This window comes from Hylaeus volcanicus, chromosome 2 (assembly GCF_026283585.1).
Source record: "Hylaeus volcanicus isolate JK05 chromosome 2, UHH_iyHylVolc1.0_haploid, whole genome shotgun sequence".
Classification (NCBI taxonomy): domain Eukaryota; kingdom Metazoa; phylum Arthropoda; class Insecta; order Hymenoptera; family Colletidae; genus Hylaeus; species Hylaeus volcanicus.
In genome coordinates this window covers 21875962-21902437 of record NC_071977.1, presented here as the reverse complement: position 1 = coordinate 21902437, position 26476 = coordinate 21875962, and the positions used below count along the sequence as shown (strand labels likewise).

The 26476-nt window shown below is 34.5% G+C and overlaps 3 protein-coding genes and 1 long non-coding RNA gene across 6 annotated transcripts in view; 2 read left to right on the top strand and 2 right to left on the bottom strand.

The window, feature by feature from the left end:
* LOC128872543 (uncharacterized) overlaps positions 1–3036 on the top strand; it is a 175815-nt gene extending 172779 nt beyond the window's left edge. The window contains exons 3-7 of one of the 2 annotated variants that reach the window (XM_054115350.1): positions 595–663; positions 2368–2486; positions 2566–2646; positions 2714–2807; positions 2894–3036. In XM_054115350.1, coding sequence (XP_053971325.1) covers positions 601–663; positions 2368–2486; positions 2566–2646; positions 2714–2807; positions 2894–2923 — 387 coding nt within the window. In that variant the 5' untranslated portion in view covers positions 595–600 and the 3' untranslated portion in view covers positions 2924–3036. Of the gene's footprint in view, positions 1–594; positions 664–1920; positions 2142–2367; positions 2808–2893 lie in introns of those variants that run through there. The other variant, XR_008456210.1, reaches the window with a different exon arrangement.
* Positions 2934–6296, bottom strand: LOC128872540 (craniofacial development protein 1). Its single transcript, XM_054115347.1, has 3 exons — positions 5989–6296; positions 4764–5147; positions 2934–4695 (listed from the first exon to the last, which is right to left on the bottom strand). Exons 2-3 carry the CDS (start codon positions 5116–5118, stop codon positions 4181–4183), a joined length of 870 nt encoding a protein of 289 aa, XP_053971322.1. The 5' UTR covers positions 5119–5147; positions 5989–6296; the 3' UTR covers positions 2934–4180.
* Positions 6297–8363: 2067 nt separating this feature from the next.
* LOC128885189 (transcription factor 21) lies at positions 8364–13500 on the top strand. The gene is made up of 3 exons (XM_054139071.1): positions 8364–8492; positions 10551–10877; positions 12880–13500. The coding sequence occupies exons 2-3, from the start codon at positions 10554–10556 to the stop codon at positions 13075–13077; spliced, it is 522 nt and encodes a 173-aa protein (XP_053995046.1). The 5' UTR covers positions 8364–8492; positions 10551–10553; the 3' UTR covers positions 13078–13500.
* Positions 13501–17011: 3511 nt separating this feature from the next.
* On the bottom strand, positions 17012–18940 carry LOC128885001 (uncharacterized). Of its 2 annotated transcripts, XR_008459525.1 has the most exons (4): positions 18703–18940; positions 18453–18568; positions 18044–18124; positions 17012–17449 (listed from the first exon to the last, which is right to left on the bottom strand). It is a non-coding gene; the product is annotated as an uncharacterized LOC128885001 (long non-coding RNA). The 2 variants fall into 2 exon arrangements; XR_008459524.1 differs by lacking the exon at positions 18703–18940 and having other exon boundaries at positions 18453–18657.
* Positions 18941–26476: the final 7536 nt, after the last annotated feature.

Genomic DNA, 26476 nt, shown 5'->3' with positions numbered 1-26476 from the left:
ATTATAAATCTAGATATATCTGGGTCAATCTGATTCTATTTTAAATAAACATTAAATAGTATTAAATAGTACTGAGTAATAAAAGTATTCATCTTCTGCTACAAGAAAGAAAAATAACTGGAGGTGTTTATGCAAATTCATATTTCTATAGACGTGGACAAAGAAATGAAATGAACGTATCTCTTATCTTCTAAACAGTGTAAACATACATGTTATTGTTGATATTTCATATCAACATAATTGTTATCGTTGAACTTGTACACACCTTCATACATTTGTTCATATTTCCAGTTGCAATAGATGTTTAAACTTCCACAGTCCAGAAATAAATAATGCGACAAGCTTCTATAAATACTACAAGTCTAGTTATATATAGACCAATCTGATTCTATCGTAGCTTTAATCTGATAAAGTTGAAGTTCATAGCAAAGTCTCGAACGACCTCAAAAGTCAATGTCAGCAAAACATCCAGTATCTTCGAGCCCATCATCTTAGAGGTTCCGCCATATTTGTCTTCTGCTAAAAGAAAGACAAAAGGAAACTTAATAACGCAATAGTATGATCCGTGTTTGAAGGTCTCGATGTTATTTCCAGCAAAAGATGTCAAGCTTCGAAGTTAACGGTGGAGTCGTCGACGTCTACGAGCCGTCCTCAGAGGATCTGGTGAGAGGGTGATAAATGAATTACAGTCGTTGTTGACTCCAGTCGCGCGTCTAGTTAGAAATATCATCACCGAAAGGAACAGATCCTTTTCAACCTTGCATTCTCGAAGATTCCCATTCCCATGCCATTTCAGTGAATCAGCGGGCTACCGATAGTAAACTCGGAAATATTGCCTGACGCATTACCTAACGCGATAAACATGCACAAACGACGATACGCGGTATGCGCGCGCGTATAGTATCGCTCATAATTATTCGAATAACCCCGCGTATCGGGAAAAGCGAAGATTACGGTTATACGTTTTCGGAATTGTGTAGTAAAGATTGTACGAAACGAGGCAGTCGAAGCTGTACGCTAGAATGTCTCTGTTGCACGTGAGGAATGCCTCTGTTGGAAACGAGAATCGAATGGTCGGATTCAAAGAGGATCGAATGATAGTGGAGGCATCATTTTCCTTTAGGTCATTTCCGAGTTTGCGAGGCCAGGGGTGGATTTTTAATCTAAGTAATTTGGGAATTACACTAATTCTCACATTTTCTTCTGATGCTTGTGCTCAAATTTATTCAAATTTATTCAAATTTATTTATAATTCGTCGACAATAAGGTAATTTAAAGAGTGGAAAAATCTCTTGTTAAAAGGGTTCTCCGAAAGAAGTTTTAAGATCTCGTTTGAAAATTGTTGAAGAGCACGGATGATTACGATTAAACGTGGAAGATGATATCGTTCACGTGTCCATCTATACTTATATCCATCATTTGTTATTAAAACATAAAATCCTTGTATAAATTTGTGAGTGATAACAGTAACATAAACAAGTTAAAATATATTAGTATTTTTTTTCTTTTAAATCGTGTGCCTCATAGAGTTAACAATCTACTTGTTGTAGTGGGTAGTGTGTAAATGTCGCTAAAATCTATTGCGTAAGTGTCGCGTGATTATCCTCACCACCTCTTGGAACTTGGATATCGTAGCTATCAATAATAAATCTGATCACAAGCTTCAGAACAACTAATTGTAAGAATTTCTATAATTCTCAAATTGGCCAAGTCAAAGCCACCCGAAGGAAAAATTTTGAGTAAAATATTAAATCTAAGAAAAATGATGGACCGATTGTAAAGCTAAAAGACTAAATAGTTTTTGACAAACTGCAATAAGTTCTTAATCCTGTCATCGCAGTGTGAGAAGCAAGAGTTCTGTGAAATCGAGTAAATCTTCACGGTCCGACAAAAGGACTATTTGCCATTGCGACGAATCCAGCGAATCTCGAAGTTCGGCTAAAGCGAAAAAGCAAAGGAGATCTCGCTCGAGGTGTAAAAAGTCCGCGAGAAGAGATAGCGAAAGGAAAAAGAAGCTTTTAGCGCCACTTTGCATATGCGTCAGAGGAACTCGATCCATTTCACCGCGTTCGAGCTATGAATGTCCTTCGAAGTGCAGATTTCTTTCGAAATACGACGATTGCTGCTGCTTGAAAAATAAGGTAGTCATATTAGAAAATGAGTGGCACGAAAAATACACAAATTTTTATTTTTATTAATAGTGACTCTTTGTTTATTATTCGAAAGTTCTTTAAAAATGGCACAGTTCTAATAATTAGCCTCATATATCATTTTAATAAATATAATTGTCCCCTATTTCATTAACAATTTACAAATTACAATACAAATTTGATAAAACCATCTAATCAAATGAAAATGTTATTTCAGAGAAAGCAGAGGGAAAACAATGAAACGGGGAACAATAGAAGAAATTCCAACGATTCAGGACATCGAATTTCCAGGGAAATAAACTCTCCCAACAAATGTCCTTGCACCCCGACGCCAAAGTTAGAATTATTTCAATAGTAAATACTCTATTCGTAACTAAAAAAAAAAATAAATAATTTACTCATGATCAACTCGTAGGCCACGTCGGAATATATTTGTCAGAGGATTCTCCAATCTGCGTAAAAAAATGCGGAGATCAAATTCTTCCCGATGCGAATAGTCAGTATCTAAAAATCTCGATTGAAAATATATTCCTGGGAAAGTTCCTGAAACGATTTTATTTTAGTTCTGTATGTAATAATCCGCGCGAATGCAGAAAGTGTCCTGTTAAAAAATGTTGCGCTGAAAATACTTCGAAGGAACGAAATCGCAGTACGCCTGTAAATATACATAAAATAGATAAACAACACTATAACAATATCCATACAGTGAACTTGAGAATTCTCTGAAAGTTCCTATATTTCAGGAGAGGAGGAAAGTGAAGTTTTCAAAGTAAAGGATAACAATGGATCAGCATTTCTAGTAAGTATTTCGTTTGTATTTGTTTACAAAAACAATTATAATTGTTCGCGGGGATATCCTCGATTTGCGAATTAACGGCACGTGTACTTAATTATTAAGTAAAATGAACGTAAATCCTAGATCGATACTACACGAGGATGCTGAGCAGTATCCGATGCAAGAGGTTGTTTTTTTTTTCTTTAAAGAACATTTAACGATGTAAAGATCTGCTTTGCGGTAGAAAAAAAAGTACATCACCAAGCGAAGAACGCAACATAAACGACAATAATAGTAAACATTCTATACGATTTTCCTTTTGGCCACATATCCGTAGACCTCGTCATAGTTTCTAAAATTCTACGAATCCCAGATACAATACATAAAGATGAACATGAAATAATGTTATACGTGATCGTTCATTTTTTATTCGAGTAAATGGTTCACAAGCGTAAAGCTTCAATGGGTATTCGTGAGATATATATTCTACAAATTGTAACCTGAGCTGAGATTTCAAGATTTCCGACGTACTTATCGATTAAACTATGTCATGCTGTAATTTCCAAGTAAACGTAATTAGCAGACACTGGTATTGCTGAGAAAATATAAAAGGATCGCTGTTAGTTTTTCATTTGTAAGAACAGTCTGTGCCTTTGCTCCATGTATCATGTTTGTAAATACAACATGTCTAGCACGACTCGCCTAAGGCAGTGATCGTAAATGAAACTACCGTCATGATTATTTCTAAGGCATGTACTCGCATTTATTCATTCATCATTCAAACGGACTCTTATTAAATACGTACACTATTTATACTGTGTCAATCATCCTTTCCTCACTGAAACGGAATAAAAAAACGTTTCTGGTGCTTGTGTTACGAGAATATATTGTTTCCGAAGCGTCAAGCTTCAAACGTCCAGCTTCGATGCGAAGTTCTGCGATATAATGGAACGAGGCAAAGCTCGGAGATGGTAAAGTAAAACTATTACATAACATATTGTATTATTCTCAATGCATTGGAATGATCAGTCTCTTCTCACAGAGTTGGCTCTCAATCGCTACCTTAATAAATCCAGTCGGTCGTCAAGCCAAGCGAGGCAACCGCGTTTTTTATACAATTTACGAGATATCAATGAGTTCGAAGAATTAAATATATGCTGTAAGCGCCAGGAACCAGCCAGTCTAATCGGGTATTTCTTTTAATATCGTCTCTCGCTATTAAGGAAGAGATATGTGTTATTGTTAAGACATAAATTCACCGACTACTGCGTCTGTTAGCGTTACGTAATTGTTTTTCAATTTCGAATTGGCGTAAGTCTGCCCTCTGCAGAAAGTCTTGGCGTTCTAAATACCCATCCTTGCCTTTGTTATGAGTCGTTATCTCTTCCTCCAAATTCTCTTCCTTCTTATAACTATCCCAATCCAATTTGGATTTTTCCAACGTACTAATTTTCGCCTTTTTCCCTATTTGACCGAGAACGGAAGAAATACCTCCTAAACCAGCCCTTTTGAAACCTTTTCCTCTTCCAGAGCCTCTCCCAGCGGAAGACGCGGAATTTCCAGTTTTCTCGGAGTTTTCAGCGGAAGAAAGAGATAATCTAGCTTCCGCCGAGTCTACCGACACTTCCTTCTCGACTTTCACTTCTTCGCCAGCAAACTCGAATACTTTAGTTATTTTTATTTTCTCCTCTACTTTTGGCTTTTCTAAAGGCGGTGACTTCTCTTTCGGTTTATTTGTTGAATTTTGGGGCTTTGGTTTAGATACAATTGCTTCAAGAAATAAAAATATAAGTTCACGAAAAGTGACGATCACAAAACAGTGATCAGTCTTAACTTACCTGTATCTTTCATGAAATCAGCCCAAAGGGAATCAGCTTTTTTCTTTTGTTCTTCCTCGGTTAGATTGTTTTTCTCCTTGGGCTTCTCAGCTTCTTCCTCCTTCTCATCGCTTTCATTTCTCAGATTTTTTCCTGGTCTTCTGTGTTTCTTAACTTTAGATTTTGTAACTTTGCCTCTCTTCTTCCCTCTTTTCTTTGTGGTTTCTCTTTTATTTTCATCGTTTTCATCTTCGGGGCCGCTTTCTGCATCACCCTCGGATTCTACTTCAGACACAGGTTCGCTATCTGCACCATCAGGAACATAATCTTCATCGTCTTCGTCAGAATCAGAAGGCAACTGGTGTTCCTCAGTCATATTCAGTTAAAACCCAGCTGGTTAAGTTCCTGTAACAAAATAACAATAGCACATTATAAGTAAACTGATCAACAAAATATGATGTACTTTTGGCATGCTAGATTTATAAAGACCTTGCGTATATATAGGTGACATATATGAGTCATCTAACCTATACATAAATAGTGTTTGTGCATGTCCAAGAATCATATGGGACATCTGGACATGCGCCATCAGCAGTTTCATTACTTCAAACATTATATGTTTCACAATACATTTCACTATTACGATTTTAATTAACATGTTTAAGATTATTTAAAGTTTTATTTTTATGATATTATTGTTTATATTTTTAGTTACTATTAATCCACAATGAATCACATTATTCTTTGTAAGTATATAATAAATAGTTTAATAAACACTTTCACAAGAAACGATAATAATTCCTTGCTTCAAAATGTATGAATGTTATCTCGCCTCTTCAACACTAACGCAGTATAAATACTTTGGATGCAACTCAAAATAGAAAATTTGTATTACAATACATCCAGACTATATTATAGCTTAGAAACATTTACAGTTCTTATAAAATGGAAGAAGCTCATCTGGTGCAAACAATTACAAAAATATCAGATTATTGCTCCAATTTACAATAGAGTAAATAGACATACTTTGACCTAACAGTTTCCAAGTTAAATTCTTACTATATTCATCACTCAAAACAAACATTATAATACAAGTAGGATGTAAATAGTAAACATCATTAAAAATTTAAAACTTTATCGTGTTTGGTATACAAATGTACAACCTAACCTCTCAAACGTACAACGGTGACGAGTAGCCTCAAATCAATAATTTAGAATTATTTGTTATTGCTATGTTGATACTCACGTATTTCTCAAGAAAACAGCCTTTCGTATGTACAAAAAATTTGGTTTCACAACGAACCACCTTCCGGAACTTTCGTCAGACTGTTAGAAATACTTTCCAAGAGTCGTCGTTGGTCACCTACTCGTCGTGCACTGACAAACTTTGGACGATTATCGTTACTGTTTTGTAAATATTAAAAAAAAAAAAAACTGTTACACGCGAGAAACTAATGACCGAAATATACGAATCGCTTCACGATTCGCGAATGCATTCGACGTGCAATATCGGCCATTTTCAGCTGCGACTAAAGCTCCACTCGAGGGCAAATGATAAACTATGTATAAGATGAATCTTACAAGATTGCAACAAATATTTTAATTTAGTATAAAATGTATTGCGATGAAATTGAGTTTAACAATAAAATTAGCGATCATGTGAAATAAACAGCGTGTATTGATCATTGTCAACAGTTACGTACTATAGTTGGAAAAGTACAGTGTCGACATCTGTGGATGATAATGCACTCGATTATAGTTTGATGATAAAAAAAATCACTACTATTTCACAAAGTTTGTTACTTTTACAATGTAATATTATAAAAAATCTTCCTTACTAGTAAAGAGAAATTCTTAAATTTTGTAGTTAATCAACAAGATAAAAATTTATGATTAACTGTATGTTGATTGAAGTACCTATACTAACAATATTTATTAAACTATGTATTGTTTTTTATTATTGTACCATAATGAATCTATTATTCTTTTTTTTATAGATATAGTAGTTTAATACAATTGATTTATCGATGTTACTGATGCATTGGATAGTTTAAATTTATATTTAATAGTGGTTTGTAGTTAAATTTTGCATTTATATCAATTTAAATCTTTAAAGCCTCTTAAAGATCAATTAAAACTTATCAACTATAGAAAATTGTCTGAAATATTTCTGTTTTATATAAAAAAAATATAAAAGAATGTTTATATATAAATCGTAATAATCGTAATAATAATATAAATCGAATAATTTGTGTAAAGTTCAATTTTACACCAGGTTATATTTTTCGAAAACTTTTACTGTATGCAGATTCCCATCAATGGGTACCCCGAGAAGGGTGCGCGGTCAATTATATGGAAAGGTGTCGAATTGCGTTGAAACTTTCACGAATTTGTCGAGCAATAAGTCAGCTCTTTCTCCAGGATGTTAAGTAGGATTAGCAGGGTCACCGCAAACCTCATATTACAGGATCCATTTCGAATCCTCCTTTCAACGAAATGGATGGCAGCCCGTTCACGAGGATTTTTACCGGATTAATAGATCAAACGCTCGTTTCCTTCCACGTAAACCTCCGAATGACGAAAACAGAAGAGAGGAGAAGTCAGAAGCAATTAGTAGAAGCAATCTTGGGTGAACACAGAAAATAACACAGGTGAATTAATACCTATATTATTGCCTTTGTTTAAAATAATAAAAATTTGTTCTATAGAATGTCTTGAAAATTTTCGTTCGAGCTTCCTTGGATTATAAATCAACATTTTAGCAATTATTCCAGGTGATAGCTTATCTTAAAAGTAACGAAATAATTACACTTGCAATTACGTATCTATTATACAATGAAATCATAGAAAAATTTCCAAAACAGGTTTTTGAATTTTTGGTTTTAATAAAATAAGAATAGTATGGAATATATCCAATATTTTTTACTTTAAATAAAACTACACATGATTGTAATTGAACAACATCCTAAAACCTGTTTTAAAAAACCCTTTATTAAGAGATACTTATTATACTATTATGTTTTTATAAACGTTTTCCAGTTGAAAAGTTCTAAGATCTTTAGACCCCCTGACAATGAAAGTTCGCCATAGTTAGAGTTAACCCCTAAGAATGGCACTATATCAGTATGTGTCTAATAAACTCAAGATTTGCAGAAAAAAATAGAAGCCTCCGACAATCTTTTCTAAAATCAGTATTTTTGCATAATGCTTAATTGTTTTTGATACATAAATATTAGCTCGACTCCATCGTATCCTACGACGTTCCTTAAAGGGTTAATCATATTAGGAGCATTCTGTGAATGAATCCATTCGAAGGAACGTCGCAGACATCCGGAAGAGAACGAAAGGTCAACTCGATACGAAAAAAGCAGTAATCGTGGCCCGTCTGTTTGAAAGAAAGACAGAAGAGGGAAGGATGGACCAGGTGGCTGCAGATGACGCAGAACCAAGACGATTGGCCGAGAACCCGCAGGAAAAGTCTAAGAGGAGGACACGACCGCGCCAAACGAAGATACTTTTGGTGTTCGGAAAGCTCCGCCCGATTTCCAGGGCGTCTCAAATCTCCCTCTTCTCAGACCAATGTTCTTTTCCTCTCTTCCCTCGTCCCGTACCATCGTGCAGCTTCCTTCTCTTCATCCTACTCTTCTTCGTCGAGAGTTTTGACGTACAATTAGTTTCGCGCGAGCCTCGCGACCTATCGTGACATTCCAACAATCGAGGAACCAAGCTGGTGGGAAAAAAAGGAACGAGGTGAGGACTTCCACCTTCAACCCTCGCGACGTTGAGTGCTTCACTGTCGATATCTCGTCCAATCGCATGCTGGTTGTGTTGAAAGAATCTGGTTGCTCTCTTGGCTTTTTAAACGAAATCGAGTATTTCACTTCTTTGGAAGGCTTTCCAATGTCAACTCTTTGTGGTATTTGGTAGCTTTGAGACCTTGAGGATATCTCGTCCAGATCGTTGCATACTAAGCTTCAAGTGTTGAAAGAAGCTGGTTGCTGTCTAGGATTTTTAACAAATTCGCGTGTTTGATTTCTTTGGAAAGTTTTCCAACTTCAATTCTTTGTGGTATTTGATAGCTTTAAGACCTTGTCGATGTCTCAGTCAATCCATTGCATACTGGGCTTCAAGTGTTGAAAGAAGCTGGTTGCTGTCTTGGATTTGTAAAAAATTCGCGTGTTTGATTTCTTTGGAAAGTTTTCCAACTTCAATTCGTTGTGGTATTTGATAGCTTTGAGACCTTGTCGATGTCTCAGTCAATCCATTGCATACTGAGCTTCAAGTGTTGAAAGAAACTGGTTGCTGTCTTGGATTTTTAAAAAATTCGCGTGTTTGATTTCTTTGGAAAGTTTTCCAACTTCAATTCTTTGTGGTATTTGATAGCTTTGAGACCTTGTCGATGTCTCAGCCAATCCACTGCATACTGAGCCTCAAGTGTTGAAAGAAGCTAGTTGCTTTTAAGGATTTGTAAAAAATTCGCATGTTTGACTTCTTTGGAATGTTTTCCAATTCGAACGTGGACTCTTGCAAGGTAGCGCAACTGTTAAGGCTCGAATGACTATCGTTTTGGTGCTCCTGACTTAATCACTATACTACAAACAGTTTAGATTTCGAAATTTCATCGGTGTAGGATCAGTGATAGTATCGAAGTGTAATTGAACACTTGCGACGTTGAGTACTCCTCCTGCTGTTGATATTTCGTCCAATTTATCGCAAGCTAGGTTTAAATGTTCAATTTTCTTTTCGTGAAAAAGCTCGTTGTTCCATCTCCTTCCATGGACTTTTCAAAATTCTGGAGCTTGATCTCTTTGGAAAGTTTGCTACCTTCGACTCTTTATGACACTTGGTAGCTTTAAGACTCTTCGTGAACGAGAAGTAGAATGAGAAATGAAACACTATCATGAAAATATGTACTCTTCCAAGGTGGTAGAAATTGTCGAGGCTCTGTGCTTGAATGACCATTTTCTTCATGGTTCTGACCTAACCATCGTGCTCCAGAGAGTTCAGATAGCGTTTCGTCGATGGAGGATGAGTGATAATGCCGAAATGCGAATGAACAGTTGTAGAATATTTAGTTTGTTGATTAGTCTGTACGAACACTATCAAAAGAAGTGCTTAATCCACCTGAAGACAATATTTAAAAGATCTTGACCTAGATCACTACAATCTCCCCCTCTCCATACGATCCTTGATAATCTAGCATAAGGTTCTGCTAAAAATTTACCAGAAGGATAACCCTTTCTTTTAATAAATTTACATATGTGCACTCATACACCTGAAGTCAATATTTAAATGATCTTGACCTACACCACTACGATCTACACCACTAAGACCTACACCACCCCTCTCCATACGATCCTTGATAATCTAGCATACGGTTCTGCTAAAAATTTACCAGAAGGATAACCCTTTCTTTTAATAAATTTGCATATGTGCACTCATACACCTGAAGTCAATATTTAAATGATCTTGACCTACACCACTACGATCTACACCACTAAGACCTACACCAACCCTCTCCATACGATCCTTGATAATCTAGCATACGGTTCTACTAAAAATTTACCAGAAGGATTACCCTTTCTTTTAATAAATTTTTTTTTCTTTTATGTGCACTCATACACCTGAAGTCAATATTTAATCAATTTAGTCAATAATCTTGACCTACTCTTGATCTCCACCTCTCCATACAGTCCTTGAATAGCTTACCATTGGTTTTATTCTAAAGATCTACCATAAGGACAACCTAGCACAACGTCTTACTTGATTTAATATTTAGACTAGACTAACTGATAAATGAAATTGCAGAACATGCCACGCAAGCGACGAGCCTCGACGCCGACTTTGGAAGCCGACGAGGAGGAGTTCGCCTCGGAAGAGAAGTATAGCAAGGACGACTTGGACAACCGAGCGCCAAGGAACGCTGCGAACGCGAGGGAACGAGCTCGCATGAGAGTCCTCAGCAAGGCGTTTTGCAGATTGAAGACCACTTTGCCCTGGGTACCAGCTGATACGAAGCTGAGCAAGCTGGACACCCTTCGCCTTGCCGCCACATACATCGCTCATCTTCGCGCTGTCCTCAGGGACGATGGCGACACGCATTCGGACACCACCAGGTCGCTGTCTTTGGCTCTAGTAAGTTCCAATTAAACCATTTATAATGTAATTACTAGACTGCGGATCTGTATGTATTGATAGGAAATTTGAATGTGTAAGAATATAAAAAAGATTGAAAGTAAAGTTCATATTACAGCATTTGCAGAATAAAATAAACTCCTATTTAGGTTCAATTATTGTAGGCACGTTCGCGAAGATTTTATTTTGCATAAAGATCCGCAGTCTAGTAATTACTTTATTTAAGGTCACATCAACTACGAAGTTATTAGTGACTACGTCAATGATTACAATTTAATTATAATTTATTTAACATGTTATATTTCATTAATATCTTAACTAATTCGAGAAATTCGTTTCTGTTGTTAAGGGTTGTCTGCGTATTATTCGAAAATTTAAACTCTATTCGATCGTGTTGTATTCCCTGACATTCTTCAATGAAATGTTTTACTGTAAGAATCTCGTCGTTTTTGTTTACTTTGATCTGTTTTATTCTGAGGCTAACTTATCTGTGAAAAAAAATCTTATTCGATTGAACGAAATTGGCCTATACAGAGGGTTAAAAAGAAAAGAAGAGTTCAGAATTTTCAGGGGAAACTACTCGTCGGCTGAATAATCAATATTTTTAGAATTATAAACACTTATCAGGTTCGGTTGAAGCGTACTTCTTCGCAATTTATTTCATATGCAAGTGCTTGGTTTATTATATCAACTAATTCATTGTGCTGTACATTTTATTATCCTTTGAATATAGATTTTCTCTGTAGAGTTCTTCATTTTGCAATTACAGCTTTGCAATACACTGTATATTAAGTATTCCATAGTCAGAGAATTTTGAAGTAATTAGAAAAATGAAGAAATTATTTTCTCTATTATTGCTTTATATATCAATTCAATCTATGCACATTTTATCATCCTTTGAATATAGAATCTCTCTTTCCAATTACAATTCTTCTTCTTCCATTTCATTTTATGCAATACACACTGTATATTAAGTATACTAGCATCAAAGAATGTTGAAGTAATTATAAAACGAAAGTATCTTTTCTCTAATTATTTCGTGTACAATTCCTCGTCGTGATGTATCAATTCATTCCATATCAATTTTATTATCCTTTAAATATAGATTCTTCCTTTCCAGTTACAGTTCCTCTTCCTGCATTTTCAGTTTCGCAACACACATTGTATATCAAATATTAATGCATTCTATATAAATTTTCTTAACCTTTGAATATAGAATCTCTCTTTCCAATTACAATTCTTCTTCTTCCATTTATAATTTAGCAACACATACACTGTGTATTGAATATTACCAGTGTAAGAGAATTTCGAAGTAATTAGAACAAGATATTCTCGTTCGATGCTCTCCACTTTTCTGTGCAATCGCAATTTTCGGTATCAAGATTACGACTTGGTAGAATAACAAAGGATCCAGGTGGATCCAGTCGGCGTCGCAACGGCGAACGTCGTCTCCGCAGACGCCGTTCTCTGTTTACGTCTCACCAGGTGGACCAAATCACTTTCAAAGCTTCCACCCACCCTTTCCACCATTAATTCTAAGTTAGTTCCGTTATTTGAAGAGCGACGTCTTATTATTCCTCCTGCATTGCAAAGTAATTCGGTTTTTATTTCTGCGTTTACATCTTGTGATCGATGAAAGAGATGATCCATATTAAAAGGATCACGAAATGTACTCAGCATCGATCGATCGATACATCAAACAAAAACAATAGTTAAATAATGGTAAAATGATTTGCGAGAAGCTATATTATATTTCAGTTTTTCAATATTGCAACTCCAATTAATTATCTGAATTTTACTTGAACGATGTTTCATTGAACCACTTTTGAAATTACAGCAGGATCGTGCAAAATAAAATTGAAATTTTATGTTTGATATAGTGTTAATTATATTTATACAAACAGGTTTTCAGTTATTATATAGTGTCTGCAGAGTTCAGACAAGTTTCTTGGAATGATCTCTCTTGAAACTAAATTGGAACCACTAACAAATTTTGTTACAGTCGTGGCCATTCGCTCTTCAAAGCGGGAGCACATCAATGTTGATGAACAACAGTTGCAACGTGTCATCGTCGACGTCGCCTAATTCTAATCAGTACCGTGGTCAGCAGGGCGCCCACGAGATCCAGAATTTCCATCACCCTGGACATCAGAGCATGTCAATGCGTCACAATCACGAGCCCCAACTCTCCTATTTCTAGTACCTCTCGCTCGAACGAGAAGCGATTAGAAATCTTTTTTTTTTTTTTGTATTCGTATCAGCGAACGAAGAACCGTTCTATTCACGAACGAGAGCCGTTATCGTTAGCACTGGTGCCAAATTAACAATCGTTTGGAAAACTATATTTATTGTATTTCGGAGTGCCTTATCGTTCCGCTATTTATTGATCCAGCAATTAACGTTTCGAAAACGATCGTCGCGGTGTCGCTCTATATTGTAATCATTATTGTAACCAAAGCGTAAGAACTAGTCCAATAAAGTATTTCTACAATTTTATTTCGCTGGTCCTTCTTTTTAATCAATTAGGAAGATATTATATTTTTTAGCGAAATATTCATCTATGTAAGTTTGCATCTTTTTCCTATATTATTTAATGGAATGATAAAGTGATACATCGAATATTAATTATTTTTCATATCCATTCCCTTTAGCATAAAATCTTGTCAGTATTAATGTGATTAGTGTTTATAATATTCAAAAAGTCCTTATAACTTGATTTTCTATCAAATTTACCACATTTGTTACTTTGTATTCTCATGTTTCTGTGAACAGCTGTTATAAGGAAATGTTGTTGATGAAATAAATCGTATCTTAATATTTCTAAAATGTATATAATATCAGTATAATTAGTCTCTGTAATATTCGATATAATTTATATATCATAGCGTTGAACGAGAATTATAAAACCGACGATTTCATGTGATTTAAAGTCCAGAAGAGTCGAGATGGAAAAGACTGGTCGCTGTGGGAGACTTAAAAAATATTAATTTCGCGGAAGCAATGTGAAGAGGGTTGAAGGTGTCGTTGGAAAAACTGTTCCGCGGCTTCCGGAAGGGAAACGGAGGAAGTACGTGGTAATGCAAGAAGGATAAAGAACGCCAAGTTAAATAAACACCGCGAAGGGCCTTTTGTGTAAACCTGAAACTAAAATAATATATCTCGTTCCATCTACAAATCGACCGAGGTTTTGGGCGGATCGTTTAGGATCCACGTATGTCAATACAAACCATCTTTCAGGCTTTATGAATCATATGTTTCCTCACATCCTCTAGCCACTCTTACGAACGTTTTATCTGTATTTTGCAAACCTCTACGTCTATAATGAAACACATTAGAAACAATCATTTTTTCAATCTATTTTGAAGTATAACTTCTTGTAGAGTGAGGTAAGGAAGAGAATCTCTTCAGTATGCAGGGTATGAATGTGTATGTGAATACATTTCCATTTGCAAACGTTGAAAAACTGTTTAATAAGAAATTTAATAGTTCTTGACACTCTTTAACACCGATAAACCACTAAATTTTTTTATTTAAAATAAATGTATAAAATAAAATAATGATATTTCTTACAATTTCAGATGTATTAACAAAAATATTAATTTTTGTGCATTTATTCTGTAAACAACGTAGAAATAGTTGAGATAAATGTATAACAAATGTAAAAGAATTTTAATTGCATAAGAATTGTTACAACATAAATATAGTGATTGACAACACAACTTTGAAATAGTAAGTCAGTAAACAATGCTTTTTTATTGAAAATTTCATGAGTACGTGAAGCTTGAGAGTCACTGTTTTAACCTAACGTCAGTCGATAACTATATTTCCTTTCTTTGTGGGAAAGTGTCGATACTACGCTCACTGTAGCAGAGTTTTACAGTCTTCGCTGGAAACAGACGTTTTCCTTCGTCGTTCAAAAGATGCCGCTACCAGATACTTAGAACAATCTCTCACGAACATGTACTGTATTTCTGATTGCCATAAAATCAATTATCAATCGTAATAATGGGATATTTATATAAATTATTTATCTTGAATATTTTTAAATTATATTTAGAATAATTACGGTAATATATGTAGGACCCGTTTCAGAAAAAATAATACGTTTATAAATAGTTACAGTATCTAATTACATTAAGAATAGTAAGGATAGTTAATGCAATAACATTGTAGTTTAGCAACACGCTTTTATATTTGAATTACAATTACCGTATTGTTCTAAATTAACACTTTATTCCAATAAATATAAATACACTTATAGTAGATATTATATTGCATTCATATCTACCATCATTTAAACTAAAAATAAATGTGTATATTTCCTACCCTTTGTATTTGACAAAAAAACAAAATTCCAATGCTCCCTTTATAAAACCCTTTTTTTTCTTCTTTCTTCTTCTTTGAGCATCATTCTTTAATTAGTTTTATTTAACTTAAATAAACAAAATTCTAAACCCACTTTCGGAAAATCCTTCATTCTCCTTCAACCAAGAAGTTGCCACGCAGAATTGTTCAGCATCGATCGGAGCAAGTTCCTTCGATGCGTGATCGATCATATCATTTTTTTGAAAAAAAAAAAAAGCGTCACGTCCTTCTGTCACGGAAGCTACGGTTTAAATAATCAAGGTGAACCGACAGCATTGCGACACGGTGCGTGCATGCGAATCCTGAGGCGAATTCCTATCGCCAACGATTGGGAAAGAAACGCGCACACGCATCTTTCTTGATTGCGATCAAGGCCGAAATATTCCCGTCGATCGTTTCGTGGAAATAATATCGAAGCTTGTAATTTCCTTTCCTCCCTCGATCACGGATGGGCAAGGATCTTCCTCGAACTGGAATCGATAAATACCATCCTCGCGAACTACGATTATAAATTTTCCAAAAGGAGCTTCAGGATTCTATTTTTTAACAAAACAGAAATAGTATGGAATGTATCTGATTGCTACACCTTAGGTAATTAAAACAATAAAATTCCGAGACTTCTTTTAGAAAATTCTTTATAAAACAAGGCGAATATAACTTTAGTCTACTTATATGTGAATAGATACATTGAAAGTTATTTTATTTTCAATCTTTTGTGTTTTTTTTTTTTTTTTATGTCACTTCAAGTGGTGGCTACACTAGATTGAGAGTATAAAACAAACCAAAAAATAATTTTTGTCCGGTTATATATGTAAGTTTATAACTTGCATTAGAGGGAAGTTGGAAATTATGTTTCTTTTTATTACAAATCTTGTATCACTTTTACTTATTTTATTATAATACGTCTATTACGTTACTTACGACCCAAGTAATACCTAAAGTATCTATGTCTGCAATTAAATTGATACTATTCCTTGATACTAAGAACGATAAAATCAGATATGAATATTAATAATATAAAGCCAATCTTTAGTTTTAACTATGCATGATAGATGCATAACAACAATAATAATGCAAGACTATCCGTAATAATAATATCATTAGACTTTAACGTTTCCTCTACTCTGACATCTTCCACCATTATTTCTTTGTTCTCTCAACATTAAAACAAAACGCGTAGTTACTCCGCCATGTTCGAGCGCGACCTCTCAGGTGCGGCAATAATTATCACGCTAATGGCCATCGTTCCTTCTCTCGTTAAAAATTCAAATTGTCCGACGCGCGTAAGTATTTTTTTCCCTTTTCTATCTTTATTTCTTTTTTTCGTCGAGCGGTCGTTACGTAAGCTATTTAGAAAATGCACGTTTATTCAATTCATTTGAATAACGCGTCACGCGATAAACACACGATATTCTTGACATCGTTTCGCGATTCTAGGCATGCGATATTGCGAGTTCGAAATCCTATTACCATAAGTATGTTTTAAAATGCTGGAAAAATCGCTGCGATTCCTTGTGAAATTAATATACCGTTAAAGGACGCTTCGACTACGCCTCTTATCGACATCTCGGAAGCTGTACAGAGTGGTCGGGAAGTAAGACGAAAGACGACAAATTTTATAGGTGGAGAAATTTATTTGATTAGTATTTTTAAAGCGGAATGGCAGGAAACGATGCGCCACTGTTATTAGTAGATTATCTTCGCAGTAGTAAGAAAGACGACCTATTATATACTCCGGGACAAAAAGATAGCACACTTTAAAATTAACATAATTTTTATTTATTTAACATTACAACCAAGGTTTTGTTTTTATACATTCTTGCAAAATACCTCTATAAATATACACAAATAAAATTGGAACGAATTTCGCCATTCTATACAATTTTATTAAAAAGAAAAGAACTTTTAAGGAAATATAGTGGGACGAAATGATAGCACGTTTAACTTAAGATTGTGTATAACAATAAATCAACGAATGATATTTAATGCTTAATATGTTATGCCTCCTTTACATTTAATAACAGCGATCATTCTCTTTGGCAAAGATTTATAGAGTTATTTAATAGTTTTTTGCTTTAATTGCTCCCACTCATCTTGAATACACTTTTTTAATTCGGCAATATTTCCAAATTGTCTGCCATTTCCATATACAGCTCGGGCAAGATTTTCCCAACAATTTTCAATAATGTTAAGGTCGGGTGACATTGCTGAAATGAAAGATGATGTGAAGATTCTAGGATCGTTAAATATGTATATAGAAGAAATAAGATCAAGTTATGTACAAATCTAGATTGTACGACTCGCAGATTAATAATTTATGATGCAAAAATTAATCTTTGTTCTTATATAGGTGATATATCTGTTACAGTTAATTGCTCTGTCTTTTTACGACATAATGTGGATGCCAGATAACAACATCCACTTGAATATACATATTGAATGTGTTTTATAATATCTTAAGTGTATGTTTGTATGCTACATTTTAAATAGTACACTATTGCAAATCCACTGTTCAAAGCACTTATAAAATCAACATTATAAATTATTTTATTGTCTCATGAAACATTACTTCACATATTATTTCAAATATCACAGAGAAAGTAAGAAATATTATTTCGTATACATATGTATGTACAAAGGAAAACCTAGAATGTTGTATTATATTTATAATACTATCTCGGTACCACTATAAGTACACCAAAATGGCTTCCAACTGAATGATTAAATACGACTCCTCTTGTTTTGGAATGGAAGGAGATATATAGACAAAACTTTCCCTGTAAATGTAAAAGATCACTTACCTGCGTCAAATACTACAAATAAAAATTACGAAATTGATGGGTTCGTGTGATTCCAGAAAATTGATATGGAAAACATGACCACTGTAAATAATTCCAAATATATTAATTTCGTGAAAGCAACATAAGGTGTTGGGAGTCTTAGAAAAAATGTTATATTATTATAGTCCAAAATGCCACTAACCAAAAAATAAAATGATCAAAGTCACTACACGGTATATAATCAAAATAAAATTTCAGTTGTATGAAATTCTAATATTATTGTAATTCAAAGTGCCAATAACTAAAAAATAAAATGATCAGAGCCACCTTGGTCACAGAATAAAATAAACTTTAAGAATAGTTTCAGTTGTACGAAATCCTAATGTTATTATAATACAAAGTGCCAATAATCAACAAATAAAATCATCACCATAACCCTGGTACCAAAATGGCGCCCGATGCTCGAATACGATTCGTTCCACCGTGGAATGTATCGAAAATTGTAGCCCCGTGTAAAAGATCGTTTCCTTGCGCCAAATACGTGAACTGTGAAACATTCGTGGCATTTTACACTTTGAAAACGCGATTCTTGGACGGATAGGCAAAGGGGAGGCGCGGGTGCAGGCGAAACGTTTAAATTCAAATGGCTCAATGGCCAATAAAAGTTTATTCCTACGTACGTGGCAATGAAAATTTATCGCTCGCCTGTGATATCAAGCGAAACGAAACGCAGGTGCGCCGGATCGTTGCCGTGAATTTACTTGTGATTTTCAGCAAAAACGCAGAAAACGTGCGCAATACTCCTCCTCCCCCTTTTAAGCGTGTTACCCGTGTTGTTTCTACATTTTTACGCGACACACGGTATTTTCGACGTTATTACATAAGCGTGGCATTCCGACGATTGCTCTATTTGCAAGCTTAACCGACTGGACGGTAATGCCAACGCGAAAACACGACGAAATATCGATCAAAAGAGATGGAGGGTTGACCTGTGGAACGACTTTATTTGATAAACACTGCCATTTTACTCTGCTTCGATATATTAAATGGTTATTACATAAACTGGGCTATAGAATTATGTATATCAATCAAACACAAATGAAATATATTGACCTTTTAACCGACTTCGAAAAGGAGGAGGTTACTCAATTCGATAAGTGTATTTTTTCGTATTTAATATGAAAGTACATGTAAAAGTTGATGTTAAATAACTATAATACATTCTATGAAAGACAAATTTGTATATAAAGAAGGACCATTTAAAGTAATTAGAAGAAAGGAGAGGGATGACGACATTTCAGGATGACAGTAGATGTAATTTCGTGTACTGCGCGATTTTATCTATAATTACACTGTCGTTTCGAAATGGCACTTCAGTAATTAGTAATGCGAGGAAAAATATGTAATTATTATTTAAGAAAATTCATTATAACCCTTGTGAACTGGTAACAGCAATCAAAGATAATAACTGGCTGAGCAAGCAAATTCAAAGACGTCATTTTCAGTCTTCTTTTTATTGTTATTCATAAATAGCGGAATAGTTGGTTAATAAAAGGCAAGAAAGAAATTTCTGTTTTCAATTATAGCATTTTTACCAATATAATACATGAAATGATTAAATCGAAACGCAGTTTTATTTCGTTGACGCACATAGTTTTTCTATTAATAAATTTCATTAATCCAGTCCACCCATAAATAATACAATAATTAATTAACGAAAGTAAGGAAGAAATGCCTACTTTCAATTAAACTAATTCTACCAATAAATTTTCTTCTTATAGCTTTATTTAATCAATATAAAAAATTTACATTATAACTAAGAGTAAGACTATTTCAGTCTTAAATAACAATCACTTCTATTTTCAACACTTTGTCTCCACACATTGACTCATCTTCAAGACTTGTAATAATAAGAATTAACTTAGATTTCGAACGAAAATTACATACCTAAGATAAATTGAAATGTGTCCATATGCAAATGAGAATATATATTAATATTTACAAAGTTGTCGTGTGTCGTATGCTAATCGCGTTTAAAACCACGAACCAGAGTTCGACCAGTTGCCTGATTTTATTATACACAGAAATTTAACGACATTCCAAACGGCACTAAAATTACGACAAGCGTTGAAGTCACTTAAACATTTCTGCATATTTTAAACTCGATCACTCTAAATACGTGCTCTCGATCCCTACGACACGTTTCCAGGTGTTTATTTTCTGCTCATACAATGGTATTCATAGTTTGTATTATCGCGTATTTCGAGCACATTACGTGTCTTATTTATTAATGTTTCGATTCGAAATGCTACTTATCGATACGTATCGATGGAATTATTGTTGACAGCGATTAATAGTAGTACTAGGTACACTTACATTTGCAATAGTAGTTGCAGTAGTAGCATGAAGCTCTAAGGAAAAATATATACGAGTGAGAAATGTCTTATCTCTCGTTCAAATTAACGTTTCAATGCATAGTAACTGACCTCGAATATTTGTTTATAGCTACTACTGTCGAAGAAAGGAGTCTATTTAAAAATCATGTTCGGCGCGACTGTATGAAAGTGGATTACTATGAGATTTGGGAATATATAATATTTATATTGAAGCAATTTTTTTACGTATATCCTTTTTTTAATTTCTGTTTGGAGGTACTTATGCGTGAGTTTTAATTTATGAAACTGTATATTTACAGTTTTGGGTAGTTATCTGTTGTGAATTTATAGTTGTCTTGTGCATAACATTTCTATATACAGAGTGTGCCAGGATTGGTGTAAGAAACGAAAATGGGGGATAGCTGAGACGATTCTGAACCACAATTGTCTTTGCAAAAATGTCGGATGGTGCTTCGTTTCTGAAGCATCAACGAAAATCACCGACCAATACTCTATTTTCTATAATAAATTTGCTCTATTCTCTATAATAAAGATAAAATAAAATAAAATTTCATACATTACATACATACATTAAATGAAATTTCAATTCATTCATTTTCAACTATTCTATATCGTAACTTTCCTTTATTCCTCTCACTTTAAATTAATTTATATTAATCATCAAGCATACTTATCATTAATTTCCTGCAACCTGATTCTGATTCCTGCAGAATTCATTCATTTTCAACTATTCTATATCGTAACTTTCCTTTATTCCTCTCACTTTAAATTAATTTATATTAATCATCAAGCATATTTATCATTAATTTCCTGCAATCTGATTCCGTTCTTTTCACTCTCAACAACTTAATCTTTTTCCATCAAGATTTCTCATCAAGACTCATCCTTTCATTTCATTTTTAGGTGACCTGACTTCAGCGCCTTATCTAACTTAATTTACAAACTTTCATTTCGCTACAATTCTGCCGAGTAATGCTCGGCACGTGAAATGTCCTCAAGTATGACGTGTTCCACTCTGTTAAATTATCTGCAATTCTATCACAATTTCGTAGCGATACTAGAGCTTTTATCGTTACACTTCCGAGCGATGATGGTCAAATGTCGCCAAGCTCTCGAAATAACCGCGTTATCAAGAAGGGAAAGCGGAATCTCGTTACGAGTAGCGAAACTTCGAACGGTGATGTTTCTTCGAAATGTCGCGAACGGAAATTACGCTTTGCGCGTATTGTTATCGTGTACTCAGAGAGAGAGAAAACTGTCCACTGATAAGGGCGCACGTGTTCGAAAGACGAAACGATCGCTCCCTCGTCTTAACGCCACATAATCGAGGAATGTCGCCTCCGCGAGTACGCGAGCACCCAAAATCGCCAATGTATCGAAACACATCGAAAGCGTGGTTGCATAAATTTTCTTCTTTGAAAAGAAAAAACGTAAACGACATGATTTGCATTCTTACGTGCATTTTCTCTGCCGACCTGGAATCCCATCTGCGATTACGTCAAACGTGAAACGAAATTATTGCGATCTTTAGAGAAGTTTTCTACTTTACAAGTTTTGTTTTAACACTAAGTATTAGACTGCGGATCTTTATGCATTTATAGGACATTTGAATGTGCCAAGAATTTACAAAATGCAAACAATATGCAAGAATATAAAAAAGATTGAAAGTAAAGTTCATGTTATAATATTTGCAGAATAAAATAAATTTCTATATAGGTTCAATTTTTGTAGCCACGTCCGTGAAGATTTTATTTTGCATAAAGATCCGCAGTCTACTAATTATACTATTAGGGTGAACCAAAAGCTCGATAAAAATAATTTTAAACTTAACGAGTTATTCGAACGAGGCACGATATTGTTAAATTGAAAATGACGCAACATTCAAATAACTAAATAACAAAATATTCATGACCTCGAGAGATACATATTTTAAGAATTTATGTCAAATTTGTCATAAAGAAGTCAACTGGTCACCAGTGTCCTTTTTGCAGTGCTCACTTGCGCACACTGTAGACTCGAGTAACTCCGTGTTAATAACATTACGAGACCATATTTTGTTCGTTTATATGCTCAATGGAACACACTAAAAGTTTAAAAACAATTCATCGCATAGTATTTTTTATAAATATTTTTTGAATATGCCAGTTTCAAAAGTGCTTTTACTGTAATCTGTCTACCGAATACTCGAATCATTTGATTGTTTGTTAACTTTCTACAAACAATTTATGCACTTTAACGCACCAGAAATACAGCACAAACAATTAGCAGCATTCAAGGACCATTTTTGGTACGATTTTGATTGTTATTAAATAATTATCAACAACTCTTGTCTGAGAACACGTTCAATTCGATTGTTTGTTAACTATGTTAACTATGTGCAGGTAATTTATGCACTTTAACGCATCAGAAATAAAGTACAAACCATTAGCAGCATTAAAGGACCATTTCTGATACGATTTTGATTGTTATTAAATAATTATCACCAATTCTTGTCTGAGAACACGTTCAATTCGATTGTTTGTTAACTATGTGCAGGTAATTTATGCACTTTAACGCATCAGAAATAAAGTACAAACCATTAGCAGCATTAAAGGACGATTTTTGATACGATTTTGATTGTTATTAAATAATTAGAAACATTTTTCGAAAGCGTTCCGCAGTTAGAAGAGGTAAGAGATAGTGAAAGGAACGTGTAAGACAAGGATAGAGTGAGTGCTAGTAAGAGAAACGTGCGACAAGGATAGCTGCCGGAGGCGACCGGTTTCCGACTCGCCATCTAGCGGACAAACATCCGAAGCTCGAATGCATGGGTAAGAGAGAGAACGGAATATGTAAGACAAGGATAGAGTAGTGTGCGTGTGTGAGAGAGAGGTACGCGCGACAAGGATCGCTGCTATCCGCGCAACGCGCCATCTAGCGGACAAACCCTGAAACTGAACACCGCGTCTATCCTTGTCTTACATATTTCTTTCTCCCTCTCGCACGTCCCTACTCGAGCTTCAGGATTCGTCCGCTAGATGGCGCGTCGCGTGGATAGCATCTATCCTTGTCGCACGTATCTCTCTCTTTCTCTCTCTCTCTCTCTCTCTCTCTCTCTCTCTCTCTCTCTCTCTCTCACGCACACCACTCTCTCCTTGTCTTACATATTCCTTTCTCTCTCGTACCCATGCACTAGAGCTTCGGATGTTTGTCCGCTAGATGGCGAGTCGGAAACCGATCGCCTCCGGCAGCTATCCTTGTCGCACGTTTCTCTTTCTAGCACTCACTCTATCCTTGTCTTACACGTTCCTTTCACTACCTCTTACCTTTTCTAACTGCGGAACGCTTTCGAAAAATATTTATAATTTTTTAATAACAATCAAAATCGTATCAAAAATCGTCCTTGACTGCTGCTAATGATTTGTACTTTATTTCTGATGCGTTAAAGTGCACAAAATTCCCTGCACATAGTTAACAAACAATCGAATTGAACGTGTTCAGTGACAAGAATTGTTGACAATTATTTAATAACAATGAAAATCGTATCAAAAGTGGTCCTCGAATATTGCTATGGATTCATACTATATTTCTAAAGTATCAATGATCACATCAAAATATTTGGCAGAGCTCCTATCTTAAAATATTTGAAAATGAACAAAGTCACGAGGCAATTTTAAAAATTTCAATTTTTTAACGACTTCCTGGCTTCTCAAATAGCTTACGAATTTTACCAAACCCATGGAAAACGTCTTTTTTATACCTTCCACTAAAAACGTCTACGTGATGTTAAAATATTGAAACACCAGAAGATAACATTAAATAAAGGCGCGAAAATGTAAATCTAAAAGTTCTGTGAATTTTCCCTAATAATATTTTATCGTTATCGATACAAGAAGAACCATTTCTTTCATTCGATTCAATTAAATATAATCTTCTTTCTCTTGTCTAGTAACGAGTATCGAATTTTTTATGAAAAAGTGCAAAGTCCCTGCACATCAATTTTTTTCCAGGAATAAAATCAGTTAGAAGCAAGAATAGTATGCTTGGGTTAGTGTGGAAAATTAACGAGAAAGGCGCCGAAAGGGAAGCGTAATGTTCGTGCAGAACCAACGTCGTATAATCGGAGAACCTTGTCTGATCAAGTGCATTAGTACTTAATTATCCAACGTTATCTGCCAAGCTTACACGCCATTATCGCGATCAGATCTCTTAACTTCTTTGTCTAGAGGCAATATCGAGCCACCTGCGAGGCTCTTAAGCAGCAAAACAATTTTAGCCAATATAAATACAAAAGTTCCTTCGAAAACAGCTGCTGATTAATCGTACTCGAATAGAACTTGGCACGATGAGTGTAATTATCTAGAAGAAGCGAATACCGGTGACTGTTATTTGATTTCTTGGAAGGCGGAGGAAGAAGTCGAGTTACGTAAGGACACTTCTGCACAGGACGAAGTAATTTTCATACTATTGGTCCGGTGTAACATGTAAACATTGCTCTTGACATTGTACGATGTGAATTGTTGTCATAACTTTGCGACAACTTGAAGAATTTATTTTATTCTGATTTTGTTTAAGGTTGATTTTAATTTTATATTGCAATGGTAGCTCTTGATTATCGAAATCTGTTTAACATATTTCAATGTGATTTCATTTCATTTTAATTTAAATTATAATTGGAGTGGAAGGTTAATTGTAAAGGAATATTTAAGAAATGTATAGTCTTGATAATTTATTTATTTATTTACTTTATGTCTATATTTTACCAGTCATCCGTATTATAAAAGACATTCAGTTGCAATTGAAACCGATCGTTTGCAAGTTTTTGTTCTTGTTTAGAGCGAAGTGAAATACAAAAAACATTCCCTTGGAAAGAATTGCTTTCAGTATCCCGCATTAAAAATTATAGAACAAGCATATTATTCATAGAAAGTGATAGGTTATCGTGGAAAAAAGAATGATTAATCTGTAATCTTAACAATGCATGAAAATCTACATTCAAGAAACTAAAATAATATTTTATATTTCTAAGCAAATATTACCTTTCCAATCTAAGAAGTAATATTAAATAAATAAAAATAAACAATAATATAAATTAACGAGTGAGTATCGATCCGAAAATTGTATGGAAATTAATGTTCGATAAACTCTGAAATATCGTCTACGTTCGAAGAAATGTTATCTTTGAAAATTAAGAAACCGTATTCCGTTGTCCACTAAAGTCTCGTTTCACAATATTGGATCGAAATGACATAATCGACGCGCAATCTCGACATACGATTTTGCACCTAAAATCGTTCGAAAGCGTTAGATAAATAGATACAAAATTATCAGTTCGCACCGAGTGCATGCTGGATGATTGGGCTAGCATTAATCACTCGGTACGCACATACACGATTCTAATCGCGGGATCGTGAGTTCTTTCATTTTTCTATTATCTCGACGATCGCTATCAACCACACCTGTGCGATGACCGAAATGTAACGGTGCCTATTTCGAATCAATAATCGACACGTGCTGATAAATCATATCGAAACTTACTCGGGTGCGGGCGCACCTAAACGTCCTTTCGATATCAGTTTTCCAGATCATAAAAATATCATTTAGTTAAAATCTTCTTCAAATTCATCTTGGCCAGGATTGCTTATAACGAGCAACATTGACGTTTAAAATAGAATTAGAACATTATTATTTCGTTTAGCAACAGTCATGTTTTACAATTTGCATTTTTTACCACTTCTTTTTTTACAATATCTTCTTATGTATTTTAAATCGAAGTTCTATTAACTTGTGGTTATTGTCCAAGATTGGCAATAAATAAGCAGGTAGCAGTAACTACTATACTCTTTTTAGAATTCTGATATTCTCTTGTGTATTATGAATGTTTTATTAATCAAATAAAACAATGCTTTTCGCATTACTGTTTCAATATACAGTATGTAGTAGGTAACAGAAAGAAAGAAATAGTGGTTTACTTTATTAGTGAATTAGAACATTACTAGTATCGTTTAGCAATAGTCATGTTTTACAATTTGCATTTATCGCCATTTTTCTTTTTTACAATATTTCTTATGTATTTTAC